Source organism: Monomorium pharaonis, chromosome 1 (assembly GCF_013373865.1).
Source record: "Monomorium pharaonis isolate MP-MQ-018 chromosome 1, ASM1337386v2, whole genome shotgun sequence".
Classification (NCBI taxonomy): domain Eukaryota; kingdom Metazoa; phylum Arthropoda; class Insecta; order Hymenoptera; family Formicidae; genus Monomorium; species Monomorium pharaonis.
Window position 1 is genome coordinate 3301704 of NC_050467.1, and position 23564 is coordinate 3325267.

General features: G+C 34.6%; 2 protein-coding genes across 12 annotated transcripts in view; one reads left to right on the plus strand and one right to left on the minus strand.

Moving 5' to 3' along the window:
- The window catches only part of LOC105836241 (uncharacterized MFS-type transporter C09D4.1), a 56936-nt gene that overhangs the window by 12894 nt on the left and 20478 nt on the right, over nt 1–23564 (plus strand). The window lies entirely within an intron of this gene.
- LOC105834785 overlaps nt 1–23564 on the minus strand; it is a 39062-nt gene that overhangs the window by 10833 nt on the left and 4665 nt on the right. For 5 of the 9 annotated variants that reach the window (XM_036282803.1, XM_036282802.1, XM_036282799.1 and 2 more), the window contains exons 2-8: nt 17386–17577; nt 17068–17177; nt 15519–15677; nt 14782–14865; nt 527–714; nt 262–349; nt 57–181 (exon numbers count right to left, since the gene is read on the minus strand). In XM_036282803.1, coding sequence (XP_036138696.1) covers nt 57–181; nt 262–349; nt 527–714; nt 14782–14865; nt 15519–15677; nt 17068–17177; nt 17386–17577 — 946 coding nt within the window. Of the gene's footprint in view, nt 1–56; nt 182–261; nt 350–526; nt 715–5047; nt 5765–8482; nt 10094–14781; nt 14866–15518; nt 15678–17067; nt 17178–17385; nt 17578–23564 lie in introns of those variants that run through there. The other 4 variants (XM_036282815.1, XM_036282816.1, XM_036282808.1 and 1 more) reach the window with 4 other exon arrangements.

Genomic DNA, 23564 nt, shown 5'->3' on the forward strand with positions numbered 1-23564 from the left:
TCCTGCATTGCGAGAATATGTAAATGCGATGGCAAAAGTCATAGTACGTGCCGTACCGTAAAGGACACCGGTTTCCGACGATCTTCATTTCGCCTGATCGACGCGCCATGACCGCCGTTGCACTCGAGAGAATCGGACGTGTAACTCGCCGCATCTTCCTCAAGGCCGTGCTCGCTCTCGTCTGAAAAAGGAGCATCATTCTCATAAGTACGACTTCTCCACGCTCCATGCGTGATAATATGTTAAGTAAATTCTACATACTTGCGGTATATTTTGCTTTCGGCGACTCTGTGTCCTGTAGAACGTTACTGTTGCCGTCAATCCGTTCTCTTTGGTATCTTTCGATGACCTAAAATGTGAATTCAATTATTTTAAATATTTTTACTCTATTAAAAAAAAAAATACGTTCTAAAATTATTATTATAAGGAAATAATATATAAGGATCTTAATATCTTTATTATATGTTATTCATAACTAATTGAGGGAATCGCTTTCTAAGATTTCCATTTGATGCATTCTAACAACCTTATTGAGTATCGCGGTAGCGAGGAGATCCTCATAGCTATTATCCGCGATGGCGCGTCCTTCTCGAGGTTGCTCCGCGTCCGCGGACGCATTCAATCCCGGTAATTTCCGAGCTTCCTCGACGGCCCGCTCGACAATCTCTCTGAGCGCCGCGTGCGCCATAGCTGGTGGATCTGCAGATGGTTTGTCTAGAATACATCAGATCGAAAAATTTGTCATTGCAACGATCGAGGATGAGAACATATTCTGCTGGTCATAACGTCTGCAATTTATTACGAGTGTGAGATAGAGGTCGTTTTGATTGTACCGTTAAGGAATTATAAGATTTAAGCGAATAGAAAAATAAGTTATTTTTTAATATTATATAAAACTTTCATTTAATGAGATAGATAAATAATTAAAAAAGTGAAATGCAAAATTCGAATAAATATAAAAGTAAATAAATAACATTTTTAATAAATTCGCGTACCTGCATTGTAAATGATTTATTTGTTGCCTTAAAAGTAAACAATTCTTTACACTTGTCATTTTCAGATCACAAAAAATTGTTTAATTTTTATTGTTTGTGAAACTGTATACATTTGAATTTGAAAATTGCATAAAATTTTTTCTGATTTTTACTACACTTAAGAAAAAAATAAAGAATCAGAAGAAGCCGTGATTCAATGCCAAATGTTATTAAGAATATTGTTTAAAAAATTGTACGTCATTGGATAAACCAGTTATCGCGGTTATCGCTTTAAAAACATTGTGTTTTGAGAAAACTGCGTTCAAAGTTTTCCAACTTTTTTAGAGTAACTTTGCATCTTAATTTTTTAAACAAATATACATATTTCTAAAACAGATTTATACATATATGCACATTTATACATATTTATTTCTTTAAACAAAAGTTTTTTTGTGTGATGATTAAAAAATACTCCTTAAATATTCGAATTAATTCGAATATCACTTTATCTTTTTGCGTTTACCAACATTTTTCTTATTATAAAGTAAAAATTTCTCAGTGCTTCTTAACTATTAGAAAAATTGAACATACATCGAATTATTGACAACTAACCATAGATTTTGGTCACAGAGCGGTGCAGATCATGTTATCCCCAATTTAATCTTACAATCTATGTTCATTATTAATGTAAATTGTACGTCTGTACATAAGAAAACACCTCATTTGAGGACACAAAGTTCTCGATTCGTTTAAGAAATTACGATTTCTCTAATCTTCTTTTCGAACGACTTCGTGTCGTGTATTCCACTGATCCTCGAGTGTTGATTCGTGTTCGATTGGCGGTTCCATGGATCGATCGCGGTTTCCGCGGAGTGACTGTCGGACATTCTATCATGAACGATCGAGTGCACCTTGCAAACGGTTATAGTAAAACGGGGTATAGCAAGCGCACTTTCTTCGGCGTGATCAAGTCACGGAGAGATAACGGCGATGTACAGCCGGCGCTTGCCAATGCCGGTCGCTTCTTCGCAGTAATTTCTCCGAACGCGACCTTGTCGATGATGCATCCTTTCAGCCACTCCTCTCGTCAACCATTCTCGCGACTTCATCTCGAAGCCTATTTCTCTCTCTCTCTCTCTCTTTCTTTCTCTCTTCGCCTTTTGCGTACCTTGTTCGGTGCGGATCGCGGCCGCCAGGTGAAATTCACCGACCTCCTGAACTCTTTCCGCGGGAAACTCGAGGTCCGCATTTTTTTACGGCCATCTACATTTTCACTTGAGATTCTAGATGCTAATGACGGCAGGGTTCTAAATTTAAGCGCGTATTTTTGCAGAGTTTAGAATGTTGGACTCTGCATATTTATGAGTCAATTTTTTGAATGAATAACTTCCGTGAATTTTAACTACTTGTTATTTAGAAAGAGAATTTTTTTATAGAAGGATGTTTTCATAAATTTGAAAAATATGGATCAAAGACAAACATCTTCTGAATACGATATATTCCAAAAAGATTTTACATTATAGAAACTTAATTTTTTTATCCGAGAAAAATGTCAAAAGAAATTTTTATTTTTTGCCTTTGAGTATCATTTATAGAGATTTATTGAGAATAATTATTAAAACTTTTGAGTATGCAAAATTTTTAATAAAATGCTAGATTTGTAAAGAAATTGAATCCGAACTCATAGAAACTTTTCATCATCACTATCAACAAAAATGTTGACAATTTTTTTGCTTTTTCTAGGTGCAATAACTTTCTCACGAGATAAAAAATGAGATAGTTTTCCACCTAATAAAGTAATCCATAAAATATAGTGCAAGGAATATTTTATTGACAAGATATGTGTGTGCTGTTATTCGCGACATCTTTTACAGATGATTAATAATCTTCAAGTATAACGCTAGGTTATTCGCAAATAAATACATCGCGTGTGAATATCTCCTCCCCCTCTCTCCCTCTCTCTCTCTCTCGCCCCCTTTCTTTCTCTCTCTGTATAACGCTCGTGTTTCACTCAGCTTCTTGCACACATATAATCGAGAATCTGCCTTCTCGAGGACATCCAGCCTTGATCTCGCGCCGTAGAAGGTGAAGGCCGACTACAGGTATTTTGCGGGCGATCCGGCCGCCTTAAACATTAGTCGTATTATTAGCCGGCATGTTGAAGAAGTTTCTTCAGTAAGCAAAATCACCTTCTTTCTCTTTCTCCCTGTTTCTCTCTCTCTCTCTCTCTCTCTCTCTCGACATTTATTAATGGCGATATAGCCAGTAACACGGCCACCGACCTTCGATCGATCTTTTACTTTCCTCGTACGATTATATCAAACGACATGTCGCGGTAGCGTGACGTACAGGAATAATTGCGCATAATTAATCCATGATGATAATCGAGTCTTCCTGCTGTGGCCGATTGCATAGAATAATACTAGTCTTGATCGGTTCACGCGATTTAACGTTGAATTTATGTGAGAAAGAAAGATGTCACCGCAACCTTCGAGATCACTGACGCACAATAAATTAAAATTGCTAGCATAAGCTCTTAATGTAGCTTGGTTGGATGTAGAGGCCGGATATTTTCAATCTGCATAATAATTTTCTACCCGACGAGTTTTTATCTTGCCGGTTTACTACCGGCTAATTCTCTCTGCAACTTTTCTTGCATTGCAATAGATTTAACTTCGGTTGAGAATAATCGTAGGGCAGCAAACAGCTTTTACGGCGTTTACCGTTCGTTTAATTTTACGAGCGTCGAATTTAAGAAAACCAACAATGCGTCGGCTTTCCCACGACGCAACATCAATTATCGAGACAATGTTTAGTGAAATAAAAATTTGGTTTACAGATAGATGCTTTCCCATCTATACGTGAATAGTTCGGGAGACGAACTTCCTTTGACGCGGTAACGAACGTGCTTTACGTGGGAAACTCATTCTTGTCGGAGAATTTAACGTTTATTCAGTGCGACATCTTAATATCTAATACGATAATTTTTCGCGTAAAAATCCGGATAACGGAAGTCGTGAAACCGTTGCGCCGAGGCATTTCCCCTTTTTCGTAGTCTGTCGATCGCGACATTATAAATGGTCGATCGCGCTCAGAGATCTCGAGATGAGGTTACTGGACCAGTTTTGCACGCAGAGAGAACGGCGATATCTCGCGAGAGGATACACGTCGCGAGAACATGCGAAAGTTTGGTGGCCATTCATACACAATGAACGAGAAACGAAAATTCTTACGTTTTAGAAATGCTTCAGTGGGAATGATACAAAGCTTGAAGAAAGAAAGTGATTTTACGATATCAAAATAGAATATATATACAAGAAGTGAAAAGTGTGAAAATAAAAATTAAATATCTCTTTTTTCATCGTTTACTGGACAGAGAAAATAGAAAATACAAAATTAAATAATTTATGTAGAGTAAATTTTATGTTAACAAAAATGATAGGAGAAAGAATGTGTCTCTCTTCTTTTATTAAATATTTGAGTGTTTTGAAATAAATATATATACGTTAAATATTATTATAGAACGATATATCACTTGTGATAATATTGTATGTCAGATTATAGCTTTCTTTATTATATTGCAGCAGGTGATGATGCTACTGTTCGTTTATCTATCCGTCGGATTACTTAGAGATAAGAAGATAAGAAAGCAGAATTATTTGCGGCGAAAAGATCGCAGTCTACTAATACAACGCAACTTTTGTTGCAACTTTAATGAAAGGAATGTTATATTGGCAAAAATTGATGGCAAATTATGTGTGTACGAATATACGAGAATTATTTTTAACCTTGAATAGTGGAGTTAAATGTTTTTTTTTTACTCATGATAAGAATTGTTATCAGTTCCATTTCATCAGTTCATTTCGAGCATTTTTAGCATTTTTAATTCTATATACACTAATTTTTTTACTTTTAAATATGCATTTCTATTAAACGCAAGATAGGAAAATAGATAGGATTAAAACTTTGTTAAAACGTATAGAATTTAGAACGTAAGAATTTAATAAAATATTGAACATGTTCAAGAAAAATGAATATTAGGGGTTTAGTATAGCACAGATATACATATTTACCATTTTTCTTTGAGATGAGAACGTAGACGAAATAGGCGACAATTAGGCCGCCGATTAACATCAACATCTCGCCGACTGTAGTTGTACTTAACTTGCACCTTTCACATCGTATCATCGACTAATACGGTTACTCGCTGTCCGTCCTATTCTTTTCTATTCTTTATGTCTTCCTCGACACTTCCCCGCCAAAGTTCAGGCTTGAGTCAAACACTTGGCACACATGCGCGCACGTACGTTTATCAGCGATGTTGAAATTTACTCGTTAAACTTCACCATTCTTCGCGAGCACGATATCTTTGATAAGAATAAATAGACTCACTCGCAATTTATAAAATTAATTTATAGTCGAAATGTAAATTGCGCTTTGCCCTAATTTCTTGAAAGATGTGACGATGCTCTCCTTGCAATTCGTAATGAAAATAATCTAAATTCTAAAGAAGTATACGCGCATTCTTTGTGATGTCAACCCACGGAGAAAATTTTTATGTTTATTACACCTCCGTATAATTGAAAGAGATACGGAGGATTTTTCTTTATTTCTATAACTATAGTTAAAAAAAATACCATTCTCGTTCTCATTTTTAAAACAAAATCATAAAATAGATCACGCATCCCCATTAAAAAATGATTTACACAAGGAGAAAATTTTAACGTTTACTACTTGTGTAAATAGAGACACATATTTTTTTTTTCTTTGGCTAATTTAGAAAAAAATATCTTTCAATTTTTTCGAATAAGATGGAATCACTCACTTGAAATTACTGTTTAGCTGTACGTCGTAGAGCGATTAATGATAAATATATCTACACACATTAATAACACCTGCTATTCGTTGCATTATGCATCGAAAACAGTAATTTCTGAATATTGTTGAATTACTGTCGAAGAGGGAATTTATAAATTTTTACGTAGCATCACGTCTTCGTCTAATGTCGTAGAATTTTTGTGCACGCGCGCAATGACGTTAGCTTTTTTTTCGAACGAGTAGTTTTTGTGCTTTCATTTACATCATTTACATAGCAAATGTTAAAACAATGAAGCTTCTGCTCTTTCTAAAAAAATTTTTTTCTAAAGGTGACACAATTGAATTATACAACATCATGATCGAGCATATTTCGTTTTCTGATGTTCCCCGCATGCATGATTCGGTTTATTTTGTGTGTCAATTAGACGCACCTAAGTATTACGCACGGAAGGATTACGTAATAACCTTAGCTTGTTCCATCTTTTCGATTGCTCGATTTATTTTACGGCTATATTAATTTCAATGTTCCGTGTGATATTAGAAATAAATTACGTTTTTTACGTCAAATACTCGATAAGAGAATATTGAAATTACTTAGAAAGTTGGCAATTACCTACTGCGTCGTTTAACTACCGCGTGTCCAGTCCAATTTCCACTTAACTGTTAATCATAGATTTCTCGATGGATTTCGAATAAACATTTTCACATTTTGTAATGGATTGCAAACTGTTTTGATTTCCCACATTAAATATTTCAGGACTTTGGAGACAAACGCTCTAAGTGAACGAGGAAGTAAAATAGACACCCGTGAAATATTTTTATACAGGTGTACATAGTTTACATTACGAATCGGTGGGTGGGGCATCGTCGCAATCTTTCGAAAATATATGTGACGAGTGAAACGCTCGTAAATCGATTAATTCTGATATTTTGACATTTTTACATAGTTTGCATAAAGATTATTTTGATGAACAACGTTAAAAAAGCTCGGTCAAAATCGTCATGATTTCATTTCTTGGTTTAAAAGTATCTCGTTTGTTCAGTTGTGTCATGCAGTTGATAAAAGAGCGTCACGCGTGACGATAACGAGAGCTCAATAAGATCGTCCTCTTTTTTTTTCGACACGCGAGAATCCTTTCGTTCTGTATGATAGCACTTACTGGAAATTGCGTTCGCTAGACTTTTTCGTTATTTAGGTATAAGGAACAAGAACAAAATATTTAACTTTTAACTTTTTTTTTATTAATTAAACGAGTGGTATATCGAATAAAAAAATGTTCTTCTAGAAAATCTTCTAGAAAAACGTAATTGCAAGTAAGGATTGGCAAATGGAAAATTTCTAACAATTTTTTTAACAGAATACTCTTTGTCAATAAAAGGATAAAAAATAATGACGCGATCATAATCGTGAGGCGGGATTAAAAGACAATGCATTATAACCGAAGTAAAAAACGACGTCTCGTGCTAAATAACGCGATTTATCGCTCCATTAGCGATATGTCTCGCTCGGGTGGATTCTCGGAATAATAAACAAAATTTATATTTTCAAATACTATGTAGGGGTTTCATATTAAGCGACATAAATTGAAGAAATAATTTTTTTCTTTGCCCCTCGAATAATCAGATTCTTACGCGTTAAAAATTACATTTGTTTGAAACATCAAAAGTAAAGCTGGACTAGTCGATGAAAGTAATCAGGCCGAATGAGTTTGTGTGTAGATAGTAAATTATATACTCTTATTTAAATCTGATCTTGATTAAACCTGATCTGTGTATATATTTCGAACATGTAAGTGCGAGGATTTTTTTGTCTTTATGGTATAAAAACAGTCATTTATCAGAATAATTGATTGCGAGGCGAGATTAAAAGTGTCAGTGAATGTCCAGACTTCAAGGTCTTCAAATCGATTTCTCGAACGTGAAAAGATCTGCACGTCTCTTTTGCTTCCGCGGCCGATATCGTCTCTTATCGCGGTACCGTAATTAACACTAGCCTTGATATTTTAGTATAACGAGAGAGCTCTTTGAGCGCACACGTTTTTCGATCGCGACTTGTCTCTCAAAGAAAGATCAACTTGTCCCGATTTTTTTGCGCGTATGATGCGATATAATTATGCGACTGTAAATTAGACAGCGTGTAAATTAGACATTTTCATTTTTCTACATTTTTATCTAACTTGATGAAATAGATGACAGTATGAAAATGAAGTGACAGAAATCCATTCTATGAAATTATATGGCTACTTCTGAGACCTTTGATAAATTTGTAAATACCTCTAATTGTAAGTTAAATTAAACCAAATTAAAACTTTATAATTAATTAAATTAGATTTTTGAATTAATGAAAAGATTAAAGAGTGTCCTTAATTGTTTAATGCTTCAATTTTTTGGTCCTATTTACAAATCGATGGATTTGTAGAAAATTTATTAAAATCTGCATAGTAAAATTTGAATTTGACGCCGTTTTAATTATATTTTGTATCTCTCTTTTCCTCTTCCTCTCTCTCTCTCTCTTTCTCTTTCTCTTTTATTACAGAAAAGTTATAAGGAATGGAAAGGATGTCAAAGTGCTCTCGCTCTTCCCGAGATTAGAAATTTAATTTCACGCAATAGACTCCTGTCAATCTCTGTCAGTTCACTTATTTCTTAGGACTCGTGCCATCGATTCAACACGTCACCGATGTTTATACCGCTGTTTATACCGATCCGTCATGAGCAAAACTAAACGGCCGTAATCATCCGAGGTTAAAGATCTCCTGTCACGCGTCTGTTAAGGACGTCTCGCCGGTTCCCTTCTCACGTTTCCTTTCGCGGCACATTCCTCACATTTCGCGTACCCCTTGTTTCCTTCCGTCATCGCGTCTTCACCTTTTATCTCGCGGTCGTCCTTTAATCGCGCATCGCGCGGATTTTCACACGCGCGCTCTCGCACCGCTCGCTCGTTCGCGACTGAGACACGCACGTCTCGCCGTCGCCGTCGTCGTCGCCGCTCGTCCTCGTCCACCTGTGCACGATGTGTACGACCTATGGCTTCCTCATAGTGGGGAGTCTGGTCGCTTTTGCGAGAGAACGCGCGTCTATCACGATAATCGCACGCCGCCGGATTGGGTCCCGCTTTGTGGGACCACGGTGGCCCGCATTCGCGCACGCCCGCGCCGCTTAATCGGAGTCACTTAAGCCGCGAAATTAGGCCCGTGGCAATCTGTAATTTTCCCGCTGTCTGTTCAAATTGAATTTGTTACACCGATGCTTATCCCCGGAACACCGGAGCATCGGATGAAGATTTATTGTTCTCCGAGAGTATTATGACTTTTATCTTTCTAACGATACAAACAAGATTGTCTAATATGCGCGTTTATGCTTAATAGATTGAAACAGAACTATAAAAGCACGCGACTACTTGTTAAGTTTCTAATCAAATTATTTATCACAGTTTTTTCTGGTTCTAGCGTAATTTTAAAATTAGCAGTCTTTCAGGATTAAGAATTTATGTGAAAATGATTAACGAATGCTCTCTTATACTTCGTAATAAAATATTATCATATATCACTTTTCTATATTCTAAAGAATGTAAAGTTTTAATGGAAGTTTCGTCCAATATGTTGATTATTTGCATTTACCTTCGTTTCACGAAGCTTTAACGATGAAAAATTACAATAAATTGATTACTACCGCAGAAGCTTAACACAAGTAGGAGAAGATAGACCTCAATCGCGTCAACTCTTTCGTATCAGCTTAAGTTTTTGCGAAGCCACACGACTTGCTCAGAGAATTGGAGCGATGTGTTGAAGCGATATCGCCGTTTGCACTAACCATGTTATGTGGTCTTGTCTAAGGTGTGTTACTGTGTTATCATGCGTGCACACGCGGGTCGGTCATGCAAATGGTGTCCTTTTCAGCTCTCTTTCAAGTGGAACCAAAAAAGAGAGTCACTCGATCGCGCGACAAGATGCAAAAGTCGCTCGGATTACGCGAGACTCGATCTCGTATCGCTTCAAGATCCGAAGCGCGGAGCAGGTTGGAGTCGTTTTCGTTACGACAGTCGAAATTAGCGATTTTAATTCCGTAAATTCCGCGACGCCGGTTAACCGGCACGATTAGTCGATCGTAACTGCGTAAATGTCACTTCGATTCGCGGAAGAGTCGCGGAACTCGTTTCCCTTATTCGTGAACGCTTGCCTGGGTACTTTTACTTTGTATATCTAAATTTTCCTATGGCTTTATCTATCGGATTTACGCCGCAAACAGTGCTCTAAGACCAACAAATAAAATTGTAACAGCAATGTTTCGTTATATGTAATATAATTACATATATATAATATATTTAAAGCTAGTCTCTTTCTCAATATAAATTGTATTTGATAAAATTTTTGTTTACATATAATATGTTAAATACTTTCATGAATTTTCATAAAATTACTTATCATAAAACATGAAACATTTCATAATAGTTGTGATGTAATATAATTAGATACATATAATATATATTTAAAGCTCAATATAAATTGCATTTGATAAGATTTTTATTTACATATTATATATGTTAAATAGTTGAATAATTTTCATAAAATAACTTATCATAAAACATTTCATGACAGTTATGAGTAAACGATGTGTAGTTAGCTTTGTTGACGTGCTATTTCTATATTCTTTAGGCATGTCGACTTGGCGATTATCATTCTAGGAACATTGCAATTATTCGCCGTTTCCTTCATGGCTTCCTTCGACTGAACGAATCGACTAATCAAAAATCTATCCTTCGAATAAGGAATTGCGATGATTCATACGTCGGAGAAAAAAACATAATGTTCCGAGATTCACCATGATTCGTTTACATTTTCTATTATACATTATCGTTCTTGTAATCGAATTGTTTCACATAAATTATTTTAACTTACTAAAATTAAATAAAAATCTAAAAATTTCGTGTTTTATAATGAATTTATAATGAATTAAATTCTGGGAATCTCAGCAAGTATCTATTCTTTTTAAATTCATTTATATATACAAAGTGCCCCGAAATTTAGGACTCAAGATACCCTATGTAATAAGAAAGTTTGTAAAAAATGAAATAATTTTGTTGCTTTCATAGAATTTTATATAGGTTCAAAACATAATCATTACCTGTGATAAATCAGGCGTGCATTTTTTAATCTTGAAATATTATATAATGTTACATATTTTTTTGCCATAAGCAGCGGCAAAAAAGATTTTTTTTCGGAAATTTGTTGTAAGCATGTGATGTAAATCATACCTGTATTGCTCTGGCAACGAACGAGTTGCTGATAATGACATGTTAGTGTGAAGAGCTGAGGAATGGAAAAATCGAACGACTCAAAAGTAGACTTGAAAGCTGTTGATTGCCATTTAACACCGAATTTCCAATGGCGAAAGTTGAAACTTCGACTTCGGCGACTTAACTTGGAACTTCGAAGATAATTCTGAACGGTTTATTAAAATACATTCTGTCATAAACGTGATTCTTGTTAGTATAATCAAAATATTTTTTCTTAATGATTATACGTGGCAATTAATTTTTTAATAAAAAATTTTTTGGCAATCAAAGCTTTTATCAAAGTTGAAATTTTAACTTTTGTTACCAAGAATTTGTTGCTAAACGACAATCATAGTTCCTTGATCTAACTTTTGAGTCATTCGGTTTTTCTTTCCTTCAAGTATCCATATTAACATTTTCATCATGACTGGTCGCTATCAGAATATAATTACGACAAGGTAGACTTTTGTCAGAAAGTTTTTTTTGCATAGTCACGTTCGATTTAAAGCCTTTCGAACTGGAATTAAGATTCGTGAAAGCAACGGAACAGTGTTCTTAGCCAACATATAATTAAGTGTTCATATGTAAATGTAAAACCTTCCTAATATAAAATTTTATCAAAAAGATATATTTGTTAACAAAATAAAAACTAGATTTTATAATTTTATAAATATCTACAAATTGATTTACATTTACTAAAAAATTGGGTCATTTTGATTAAAATAAATTATGTATGTCAGTCTTTTATTGTCACAAAATTAATTGCATTGTATAAAAAAAATATTGGATACTAGCTATGTCCTGCCACGCGTTGCTGTGGCTCTCTATTCTTATGCTACGTTTTTTTCAAATTTTCTTTGCTTTCGTTGTTTAACTTTCAAGAGCCTTGCTTTACTGTTGCTCTTTTTATTTTATTTTTGAATAAGCATTTATCTAGCTTTAATAAATCTAATATTCATTTATTCACGTACTTCTAACTTACTTTATTTATTTATTGTCTTTAGCACTGTATTCAATTAATTTTCTTTCTATTTATTGTTTTGTATTTTTATTATAATGTAATATAAATCTTATTTTATTAAAACTTTGAAATAATTTTCAATTAAAAAAACCGAATTTTTTTTAAATACCCATTTTTTAAAATTAAGCATTTTGAATTAGAGTGTATGTATTTAATTTATTATTGATTAATTTTATGAATCAATATTTTATTATTTTTTTCTAAAAGCTGCCATGGATTTAGAAATCCATTCAAAAGACTGTTTTAAATAAGTTCCTTTTTTCCAATAAAATAACAGCCATCTTCATTTTTCTTATTACCTTAATTTAAACACAATAGAAACATTCTTCGCTTCTCCCGGTCTCTCCCCGTCTCTCCCTGTCTCTCCCGGTCTCTCCCCGTCTCTTCCGGTCTCTCCCCGTCTCTCCCGGTCTCTCCCCGTCTCTACTCGTCTCTCCCCGTCTCTCCCCGTCTCTCCCCGTCTCTCCCCGTCTCTCCCCGTCTCTCCCGGTCTCTCCCGTCTCTCCCCGTCTCTCCCCGTCTCTCCCGGTCTCTCCCGGTCTCTCCCCGTCACTCCCCGTCTCTCCCGGTCTCTCCCCGTCTTTCTCGGTCTCTCCCCGTCTCTCCCGGTCTCTTCCCGTCTCTCCCGGTCTTTCTCGGTCTCTCCCCGTCTCTACCCGTCTCCCGGTCTCTCCCCGTCTCTCCCCGTCTCTCCCCGTTTCTCCCCGTCTCTCCCCGTCACTCCCCGTCTCTCCCCGTCTCTCCCGGTCGGGGGATATATTTTTTTATATAGATAAAGGAATTCTTTTATATAGATAAAAGAATTATATTTTTTGAAAGAGAGAAATATTGGGTGATATTGTTTGCGAGATTATGTAGAACAGTTGCTGTGACACGTCGCGGTACAGTGTGCACAATCTATCGAGTTCTCACTGAACTACGTGCACACATATCATAGCTTCTCAAAATTTTTTTAGATATAAGAGGTAAAATTTTTTTCTTAAAAAAAAAACATGGTTAGATACGGATTATCGATTATTTTAATAATAACAAGTTGTAAACAAGTGAGCAAAATATCAAGAATTACGTTGATAATGTTACCTCGAAGGAAATATTATTTTTTCTATTATTGTGACATTTGACTGCGTTATGCAATAAACTCTTCCGCAAATTTCTAATTTCTAAATGCGATTTGTCATTTTAATATCCAATATTATTCGTGTTACATATCCCTTACTATCACACGTAACAAAATCGATTTAATTATATACTTTCATCGCGTTTACGACGCACGTAACATATTGAATTAATAAAATCGAGGATTTTTATTTGAATAAAAAAATATTTTCAAAAAGACGGAAATTTTTTTCCTCACATTCGAGAGTGAAAGAGAAATTTTCTTATTCGAGATTTGAGCGGTTTTCGGGCGCTCATCGATAACGAATTCGCAGCCACTTTCGCTACAAACGGACAGGCTGTCTCCGTTTTCGCGTTTTACGGGATCGGTTCGCCGTGGGAAGGCAAAATTGCGCGGGACAAGTCAAGTGAGGACGCTACGATAATTACGAGCGCCGGTAGTGTCTTTTACGTAATCGCGCGCCGTCAAGATGTCGCGAACGCAGATATAATGTTAAAAGTGCCTGGAGAACGACGACCGGTGGAGCGGAGCGGCGCGTATTGTCTTCGTTGGGAAGGCATTATCGCGAGCGACAGTTAATAACCGATGTACGTCACCGTGGCAAGATATACCGGGTGTCGATTTCAAGACTTATCTGCGAGGACGTCCCCATTTTTTTTTAATTTAATAGTTGCTACTTTTGGATCAATTTAAACATCGAGTCAATTCTCAAGCAATAAAAATCACCGAGTAATGATAATTGTTTAAATCTCAGTTTTTTCAAATTATCTAATTAAACATTGTGCTTAATGTTTTTTTAATTGAAAGATCATGAAGGCACTGAATGTGAGGATTTTTGCAGCCTCAAAAAATGTGCCTATATCTGTGAGCTTGTCAGTAATAACAATATATGCAATTAAATAATGCCAATATTAAGTTATAATAATGCAATGATGATTTGTATGTGTTTACGACAATATAAAAATTATGAAGTCTAGAATTGCGTAATCTTGGTTGCATCCCGAATGGCACACCGTATATGAACGCATACTTTATGTATAAATATGGTGCGAGAAGCTGAAATTGCTCGAGACTCATCGAAATATTTTCTCTGCAGTACGAACGTGGAACAAGCACACCAAAGACAATAATTAACGCGTATCGGCGAGGTCGGAATACAAATGCATGTAGAAATATACAGGTCGCAGAACATAGTTATACATTTCCTACAAGGCTTCGAAATATTGCGAAATCAGACATTAAGTATGTAGGTAGTTTATTAGTGTACATTATACGTTATATAGTTTACATTAATTTATATTAAGATAAAGAAATTTAATTTCAATAATGATAAATTGATGAGGTCTATTGCTAATCTAAAATTATGGAATATATTTAAGAAAACTGTCTGGATTACTGCGGCTACTTAAAAGTTAATAATAAATCAAGAATATATCTCTAAGCCAGGTAATAAATAGAAACAAAAACGAGAAAGTGAGATCTTAAAAATGGAAAAATTTTAAGAATAGAAGAAGGAAGTAATGAGAGAAACACTGATCGAGGTGAATTAGATGAAGCTTACAAATACGATACTTACTCGTAAGGGACGCTTCCAGGCAGGTAGCCAATTGAGTCAGAGCGGTGACCAATGGCGGGCGATGTTCCTCCAGAAACCTGTCGTCTGAATTAATGAACGTTAATTAAAATTTTGATTACAATTTCATACCATCGCAATGATGTCAATTGCTATTAGGGTAAATTAGGATATGATGACCATATGGAGAAGATGGCCAATAGCTATATTTATTCAATAATTGCTAAATAATGTGTTCTTCTAATTATTTTCAAAGACAATCGATATTTATTTAATTTATGTGCGTGAGAATTAAGTTGCGCACATAATATTTTAAATTTTATATATCATAAATATTTTTTACCACTGACAATGAGTTAAATAGATGCTAAACTTATATGAATACTTATTATTAAAAATCTTTAAAATTAAATATGTGACAATAGAACTAAATATGTAAAAATTATAATTTTTTTATTATTTTATAAATGTTAAATACATAAAATATGTATGGCCAACTGTCCTATAATACTACGGATTGACATTTTTTTCCTTAAGAATTACGAAAGAGAGCCAATATTTGTGTTTCAATATTTTGAAATATAAAATTTTTATCAAGTATTTTCTTTCTGTCGAAAGTTACGTGCTTTAGTGAAGTAACATACCAATTGCTATTAAAAAATAATAAAAATAAAAAATGTTTTTTGCATTTTAAAAAACTGTTTATCATTCCCGAGTTTACCATGCAATAGTTTGCTTACATTCGGAGTCCTCGTAAAGTCGATCGATCGGCGTGGTATCTACGTTCTCAACGAGACCATCGACTATTTTCTCGACAAAATTTCGGACCGCGTGCACCATGCGCCTCTCTTTCCGATCCTCTTGAGCTTGTTCCACGTTCGAGATTGCGGCCGCATGTCCTGGAAAATTTATAGGATTTTTAATAAAAATTGAAATTTTTCAGGAAATTTATTTTTTATCCTTGAAAATCAAGACTTTTAATGGGATTCTATTAATGCTCAGAGAAATCTTTAGAATTTTATTTTTAAATTTAAATTCTGCTTCTCTTTTCAAAATTGTTTCTTTGATCATTTTTCTTAATAATGTAAAATCTATTGACAATAAATATAGCATATACATCTTCATGCGATTTACAAAGTTTAGTCTTAAAAATTATTAACAATAGAAGACAATACATTGTTCTAAATTGATATTATGTATTTTATTATCTTTCAAATTCTGTACTTTTGGAGAAGATTGTGGATATTACGAGCAGATCGTTATATATCATATTTAGTTTATATTATTTATTTTTAATATTTTTCCAAATTTTATTTTTAATATGTAAAATTAAAAATTTTTTTTGGATTGTATATAATTGAGGAGAATATTAAAGGTATAATAAAATATATTAATTTGAAAATTATATTAAAAATTATCTTATCTTACCTGATATTTTGAATAAAATTTCTGGAAAACCCGGGAATTCTCAGAAAATTTTTTTCATAATATTCGAGTAAACAACCTGATTTATAGCATTTTTGAAAACTTTTCACTCTCTCGATATTCGAAGCGGAGATTTTATTCAAAATTTTATTCTATTTGCCGCGCTTTCTTATTAAAGATTAGAATCAGCTGAGAGCAAATGTCAACAGTTGAGGAATGCGATTGCCGAACGTACGCGTCAAAGTCGAAACTTGCATTAACATTGAGTTCACACGTTTGCGAGATTATAAAATCGCGAATGTCACGTCCGTACGATTATAAAATCTTTTCTTCCATGTTTAATTTAAATGTCACATACTTGCACTTCGTAGCTCCGCGGTATCGCGGAACCACTTGAAATTTGGTGTTGTCACCGTCATCGCCGTCGCCACGAATCACGCAACTCGTCCGTCGTCGCCGGGGACGAAGAAAAGTCGCTTTCTAAATCCTGGACCGTACGACTCTCCGTTAGATCGCTCGCGCTCTTTCCCGATCGAGCGCGTTGATACGATTCACGTGGCGGATCACGCGGCGCGCAACGTACAGTGAGCATCACCGTGAGAAACTTTTCGTGCCGTTCTTACTGTTCGAGTCCTCCTTCCGTTACGTGACTTTTCTGTCTTGGAACAAGGACGAACGGATGTTCGTCGGACGATCGGGGCATGGAATGGCGTGTGCAAAATCGCAAAAAAAAAAAGAAAGCATACGCCGAACGTTCCGGAACACTTGTTCCGACGCCTCGCCGTATTGCTTGTCGCGAGCCTCGGAAATATTTTGATTGAATAATGTTGCAAGAGCTTCGCTATTTCTTTGCGCGTTCCTTACCTGCAATGTGGACGCGTGACTTGGCGTTGCCGAAAAAGTCAAGCTCTTCCTCCTCATTCGCCAAACCGCCGAAGTTTTCGAACCACTTGTCATTCCTCTTCAACCACGATCTGCGAAATTACAAACCGTTTCTTTCAAATGCGACTTTTATTATAAAACAATTGACGATGAACTTAGATGCTATAGGTAACTTAATGACAGGGACTCTAAAGAGGCCTCGAGAAAGATTATATGGTTCGTTTATCGAACGGATGGAGGATGCCATTCGAAAATAAATAATATAGTGGGGAGAATGAATATGTATATTATTGCGGAAACCTTTGTTGATGGCAGAATATGCAGTGCCAGGCATTGTCGGACGTGTCCCAACGCGAACAGGCCTTCCTACAGGACCTAACGCCGCAATCGCTGCAGCGCACGCCGCGGCCGACTAGAAACGGTGCCAAGCAACAGGCGCAGCGTCTGTCGTCGACGACCACCCGTTTCGTTCTCTTCGCCTTCGAAGCCTTCCTAAATTTTTACTTTTATGAATTAAAGAACATCAAGGGAACAAAAAAAAATAATCACGCGTATCATATATGTGTAGATCGATTGCTTATTAATTTTGTTAATCTTTAATTTTAGAGTTTTAATTATTTTTTTAATTAATTGAATGTTAAATGTTTGTCAATCACGTAAGTAATAGAAATCAGTATATTATTTGAACTTGACATCGACGTTTATTGTCGAATTGATTTAGCTATTTTGTTTAGAATCCGAAAATATCTATAGAAAACATAAAATAAGATTGAATCAGACATTTTTCATTTATAAAATATGACACAAAGATGAGAGAGATTTATATGTCGCAAGGCGAATTAAAAAATGTAAAAAATTATATACTGTCATCTTTTATTATAAAATGTGACTTAATTTTATGTTGAATATTAAATTATAAATTGGAAGGTTCACTGAAATGAACAATAAATAATGTGAATGTGAATAATACATTTATTTGACAAATATTAATCGTAAAATTTACAAAAAATCTTTTTTCGTATTTATATATCGTTAAGGAAGTTTAACAATAGCCCTCTGAAATGATGAGCGAATAGTCTGATAATACATGTTTGTTTTTTTTAAATATTTATGACGGAAGACATTGAAATTAAGTTCACGTTATAAGCGTATAACGCGTATAAGATTATTCGAACTTATCATATAACGACGCCACAATGATCGGCTCGACTCATATATTCTAGGACACAGTTGTTACATATTTACAACATCGTAACGGTACAAAATAACCGCGCTTACTGTATATGCATGCACTAACTATTAACACAATGCGCATTTATTGTACAGAGTGTCCCGCAAAAACAAATGCGGAATAAAAATTTCCTCGAGATTTTATATACATAATTACCTTAGCAAATCACAAATTTCTCAATTTTTAAATTAGTTTAAACTTCTTGTTCTATTGGAATATTTTAAATTATTTTTTAACTAAATTAAAGATTTGCATTTCGAATTTAAATAGTCTTTTAATAAATATAATTATGATATATTTATACTGTACTTATAAATGTAATTTATAATTTATAAATATTTATAAATTAAATTGCGTAGAAATCTTCCTATTTTTTTTAAGTAAAAATTTTTTACTTTAGCACATGTATTCATATACTTTTCAGTATTAAAGAATTTGTAATTATGCCCCAAATTAATTTTAGAAAGAAATTTATTTGATTTATAATATAAAAGGATACAATTTTCTATTTATATTAATTACAACTTTATTAATAAAATTTTTAATTTATTAACGCACCAAAGTGAAACTATTTTTGTCGAGAAAGATTTAATTTGTATTGTTTGAGGTGAAGTCCCTGTTACAATTCTACCCTGTATGTACGGGTATTGCTACATGAGATCCCATATTATCGAAACCTGTAATTGGCGCGAGCCAACAATACGAAAGAGAATGTAATAGAAAGTACTTATAAATAGGTACAGCGTGGGCACGCGTTTTATGCTACAATAGCGCGCATTTCTAGTTATTTTTTTTCTCGGTAGCGCGTGGTTAATTAACGGTTTATATTTATTTGGAAAGTGGCAGAAGTCAAACGCGTATGTCATAAATCGATGCCGTTATTTCTTTCTACTTCTTTGCAACGCGCAATGCTGGTTATCCCAGTTTCGAAGAAGTTAAGTAGGATCAGTTAATATCAACGCAACTTAATCATTTTGCAAACCTGCAATTTTAGTTTCTCTTTTTTTTTCTAGACATTTCTTCAAATTATTGGGTAATTTTTGTACAAGTTTTGATACACATATAAATGTATATGACTTCTGAAGAAAACATCTTTTTTTGTTTTATGCGGAAACATTGCGTCAGTGTGAGACGAATGAAAGTATTTCAATCATTCTTGCACCACTTTCGAAATAATTTAAATAACATAAATATTAATATTCCTAATTTAGCTGATGGTTGTTTGTGTTTAATCTTCGCGATCGAAGAATACCGCTGCCGCACTTATCGTGTGACTGTCCTCGTCCCGTTCCATGTCGGAGACGACCACCTTTACCACCACAACCTCGATTGTTATCAGCAGAAAAAGAACCATAAAAGTCGCCATATTATATTTCTCCTGACTTGGCACGACTTTGTCGCTCTCGATTAGAAGCGTCGAGATCAAGGTGGAGACGTAGATCAGCATGATGCTAACTGGAAGATGGGAGAAAATTTTCTTCAAAAGAATGAAGGCGACACTTGTTTTCCACTTTTTTCCCCTTCGATTAGAAATCCCTTCTTCTTTTCTAATCTTCGAGAAAAGAACCGTTGCGATGCTTGGCACAATGTCATGGAAAAGAGATCGTGAAGTTATATGTTACAATTAGTCTCAATCCAGTCTCAACTTGACAACTCCACTCTGACTTTTGAATAGATAATTGCCTCGTTGCCTTTTATATCACATGGCACTATCAATTACGCGCAATTGATTTCACAGCTGACTAATCCAAATCAACACTGATCTCCCTTTAAATATTTTTCTTCGTTTTTTAAATCATAATATACTTATATAACATAATTATATCAATCTAAAAGGAAGATAAAATATATAGGTAATTGCGATTATTTCTCACTAACGTCGATCCGACTGGCCTTCGCTAATTTTCCGCAAAAAATCTCACGGAAAATTCTGGTCCCACGGAAATTAGGAACACTCAACTGCACAATGCGAGCAGACTTCGCAAATTGGTTCGCAACGCGTTAACACGCGAAAGTTCCTTCGACCTTAATATCTTATTTACGACGTCGGTGATTTGACGATTCCGCATCTGGCCGTGATAATCCTTGCTTTCCCCGTCGACTTTTTCCGCTCATCCGTTCCGCGTTCCGACATCCTCCCGCATCTCTTCGCGATGATTGCGTTTCGAACGCCAAACGCGCCGCGCGCTCTCGCACCCCGATCTAAACGCTGCTAGTTACGCGATCGTAGCTTTCCACGCGCGCGCGATTGACAGCAGCAGTTACGTCGTTTTATGTAACGCTGCACATACACAACGATCACACACGCGATTACAATCGAACTTTGTTCGCAGTTTTAATACGTGTCCTTTTTTGTGATTGTGCGCGTATTTTTACGTAAGAAGCTAATGATGCCTAGGGGAATTATGCGTAAAGATTATGAAACCAATCTTTGATTTGAGAAGAGATCTATTTTATCTTTAAAACTTTAATCTTGCTATGCTATTTCATTAATAATTTTTATCGTTTGTTTTGGTTCTCTTTCCTAGATTATTCAATTCGTTTGGCGTATTTCCACATTTTAATTTCTTTTCAGGAGGTATTTTCAATTAGACTCTTTCCCTTTTCCTTTCTTTCAATTTTTTCTTGATTCCGCTTCACTCTTCGTTATGAATTCTATTCTGCTTAATCGTTGCAATTAATCTCAATAGGATGTCTTTCCAATAGATTGAATTTTCTTAGTTATTCCGTTACTCCTTTTTAATTCTTTCAGATAACTTTTTAGCAATTAAACTTCTTAATGATTTTCTTTCTAATCAATTCCGTTTCCGTTACGCGTATCTCAAATTTATATATATATTTTAAACTTGCTCAAACTTAATCTTTTCTTCTTGTTCCTTAAGCTTTATTTTCGTTCAAGCGAGTCTCTTGATCGGTTTCCTTGTTTCTTCTATTCTTTTTCTGATATGTACACATAACGTTCTCATATTAAATCCTCTTTATATTATTCTTCGTTCAATAGTTAGTAAATTGTTGAACGATTTTCGCCATTCAATACTATGATCTTTTTTTGATTCTTCTTAATCCTTCTTCTATTCTTAACGCACAGTTAACTAATTATAGTCAACGACGTTCCAATGTTGCAAACGCTGCATCTTCCTGCCTTTTTTGTTACGTCTTCCCTTTCACTGTCTCGTCCCCCGCTGTTTTTCCTTGTTGTACACTCTTCCAGATGGCCTTCAAGCTGACTTCTCTTTTGTTTCACTCCTCGTAAATTCTTTGTCTTCTTTTCTTCGATGTTCCTTCTTCTATAATTTGCAGTTTCTTCAACGCTGTTATCACATTCTGGTTTGTTGTTCGACTGAATTTCTATGACCTAGACTAGGTACTCTTTCTGGTTCTTATTGGAAAGGAGAAGAATCCTAGTCATAGGATTTTAATAGAGTCGTATCACGTCTTTAATGATGCTGACGGCGATGAGATTTTGGTCCACGGTGAGACCGCAGTGTATCAACTCACTCGACATGGCATTCTGGTCTGTGGACCACTCTGCGTGTCGCAGAAGACCGGCGCGATCGTATCCTCGTACCGGACTGTCGGCTCGAAAGTGACAGTGAACCGTTGGTAGCCGGGGAAACTCAGGATCGCATGGTTATGCGCGCCGATGGTAGGAGCCTCCGTCTTTGTTACGTTCTCATGACGATGTATTTCCTTTCTCTTGCCCTCTCTCTTTCTCTCTCTCTCTCTCTCTTGCTCGCTCTCTCTTTCTTTCTCTTTCTTTGCAGCCTGGCGATCCGTGTTGTTGCGATTGATTGAAACTTTCACTGAATTTCGGCGGTCACTGAAATGTTTGATGATATACAACGGATGAATTACTGCAGTTCTTATATTTCCTCTTATGCTGCGAATATTAATTTCACGCATTAGTTTCAATGAGAACATGATTAATAACTAGGAACGATTATGATTACATTAGTTTAAGTTATTTTTTGGATGAGATTAAAGTTTTATAGTTCGTGTACTTAATTTGTCGATAATTTTTTTATTTTTTATTAAAGATGATAAAAAGGATAAATTTTTCTCTTGAAAGAAAGAAAATTTAAAAAAATAGAGAAAAAGAGAGGTGAAGAGAAAGGGGAGGAGAAAAGAAACTAATGGAAGAACGTAATTAGATAAACACAATAGAAAAACAAATTTTATTTTTGTTTTATTTAATTTTCTCAAGCGGTTTTTCTATTAACAGAAATTTAATTTAGAGATTTGATTTGAACGTTAACGACACAAACAGATCGAAATATATTTTTACGAAAATTAGGTCAAGCATGTAGAAAGTTGCTTTGTCGTTTACCACATTTTTTATTTACGTTTACGTTCATCACTGATTTTATTGAATATGATTTTAATATAGTTATGTTTTTTGTCATATACTATCATTTTTTAAATTATATTATTTGGCACATATACATTTTCTGTTGTGATTATTAAGATATTTTATGTAAAAAACGAATTTTTATTCTGTTTTTATTATATTTATTATTTACTATTAGTAAAATTGCTTTAAATAATAAAAATCGGCAATAATAAGAGAGAGAGAGAGAGAGGGGGGGGGGATTTGATATAATTTCTAAAAATTTATTTTTATTACAAAGTTCCCAAAAATTTATTAATATTTTATTTTTAATTACCTTGTTTTCAATGGTTACAGAATAAAGTGATAATTTGCAAATGTAATTATTCATTGAATGGACTATTTCTCTTGTATACAAAAAATACAGTTAATTAAAGTAGAAAGAATATAGTTTTTCTTTTTATTAATTATTAATAAATTAATAATTAATATTTTTTTCTTATATATATATATATATATATATATGTATATACATATACACACAAATTTGAATAATCTTACTAAAGGTTATAAAAAATATTTTAAATTTTTTATGCTTTTACATTAGAATCCATTATCTCTCTCTCTCTCTTTCTTTCTCTCCCCTTTCTCTGTCTCTTTTTATTATGTTGACAAAATGATTCACTTTTACAGAACTGATTGATTTCTATGACCTGCAAAGGAGAGTTTTCCGCTTTGAACATTTTCTCATTTCTTCATATACAGAAACGTTTCGCTGGTCCGACGCGCTGCTGTAATTCGATTACATCATCTATCATGTAATTCCTCGCTTTTATAACCGTTTCTTATATAATAAATGGCTTTCTCATCCGAGTGAACATCGTATTCATTCTTCGATGAATCCTCTTTTTCTCTCTCTCT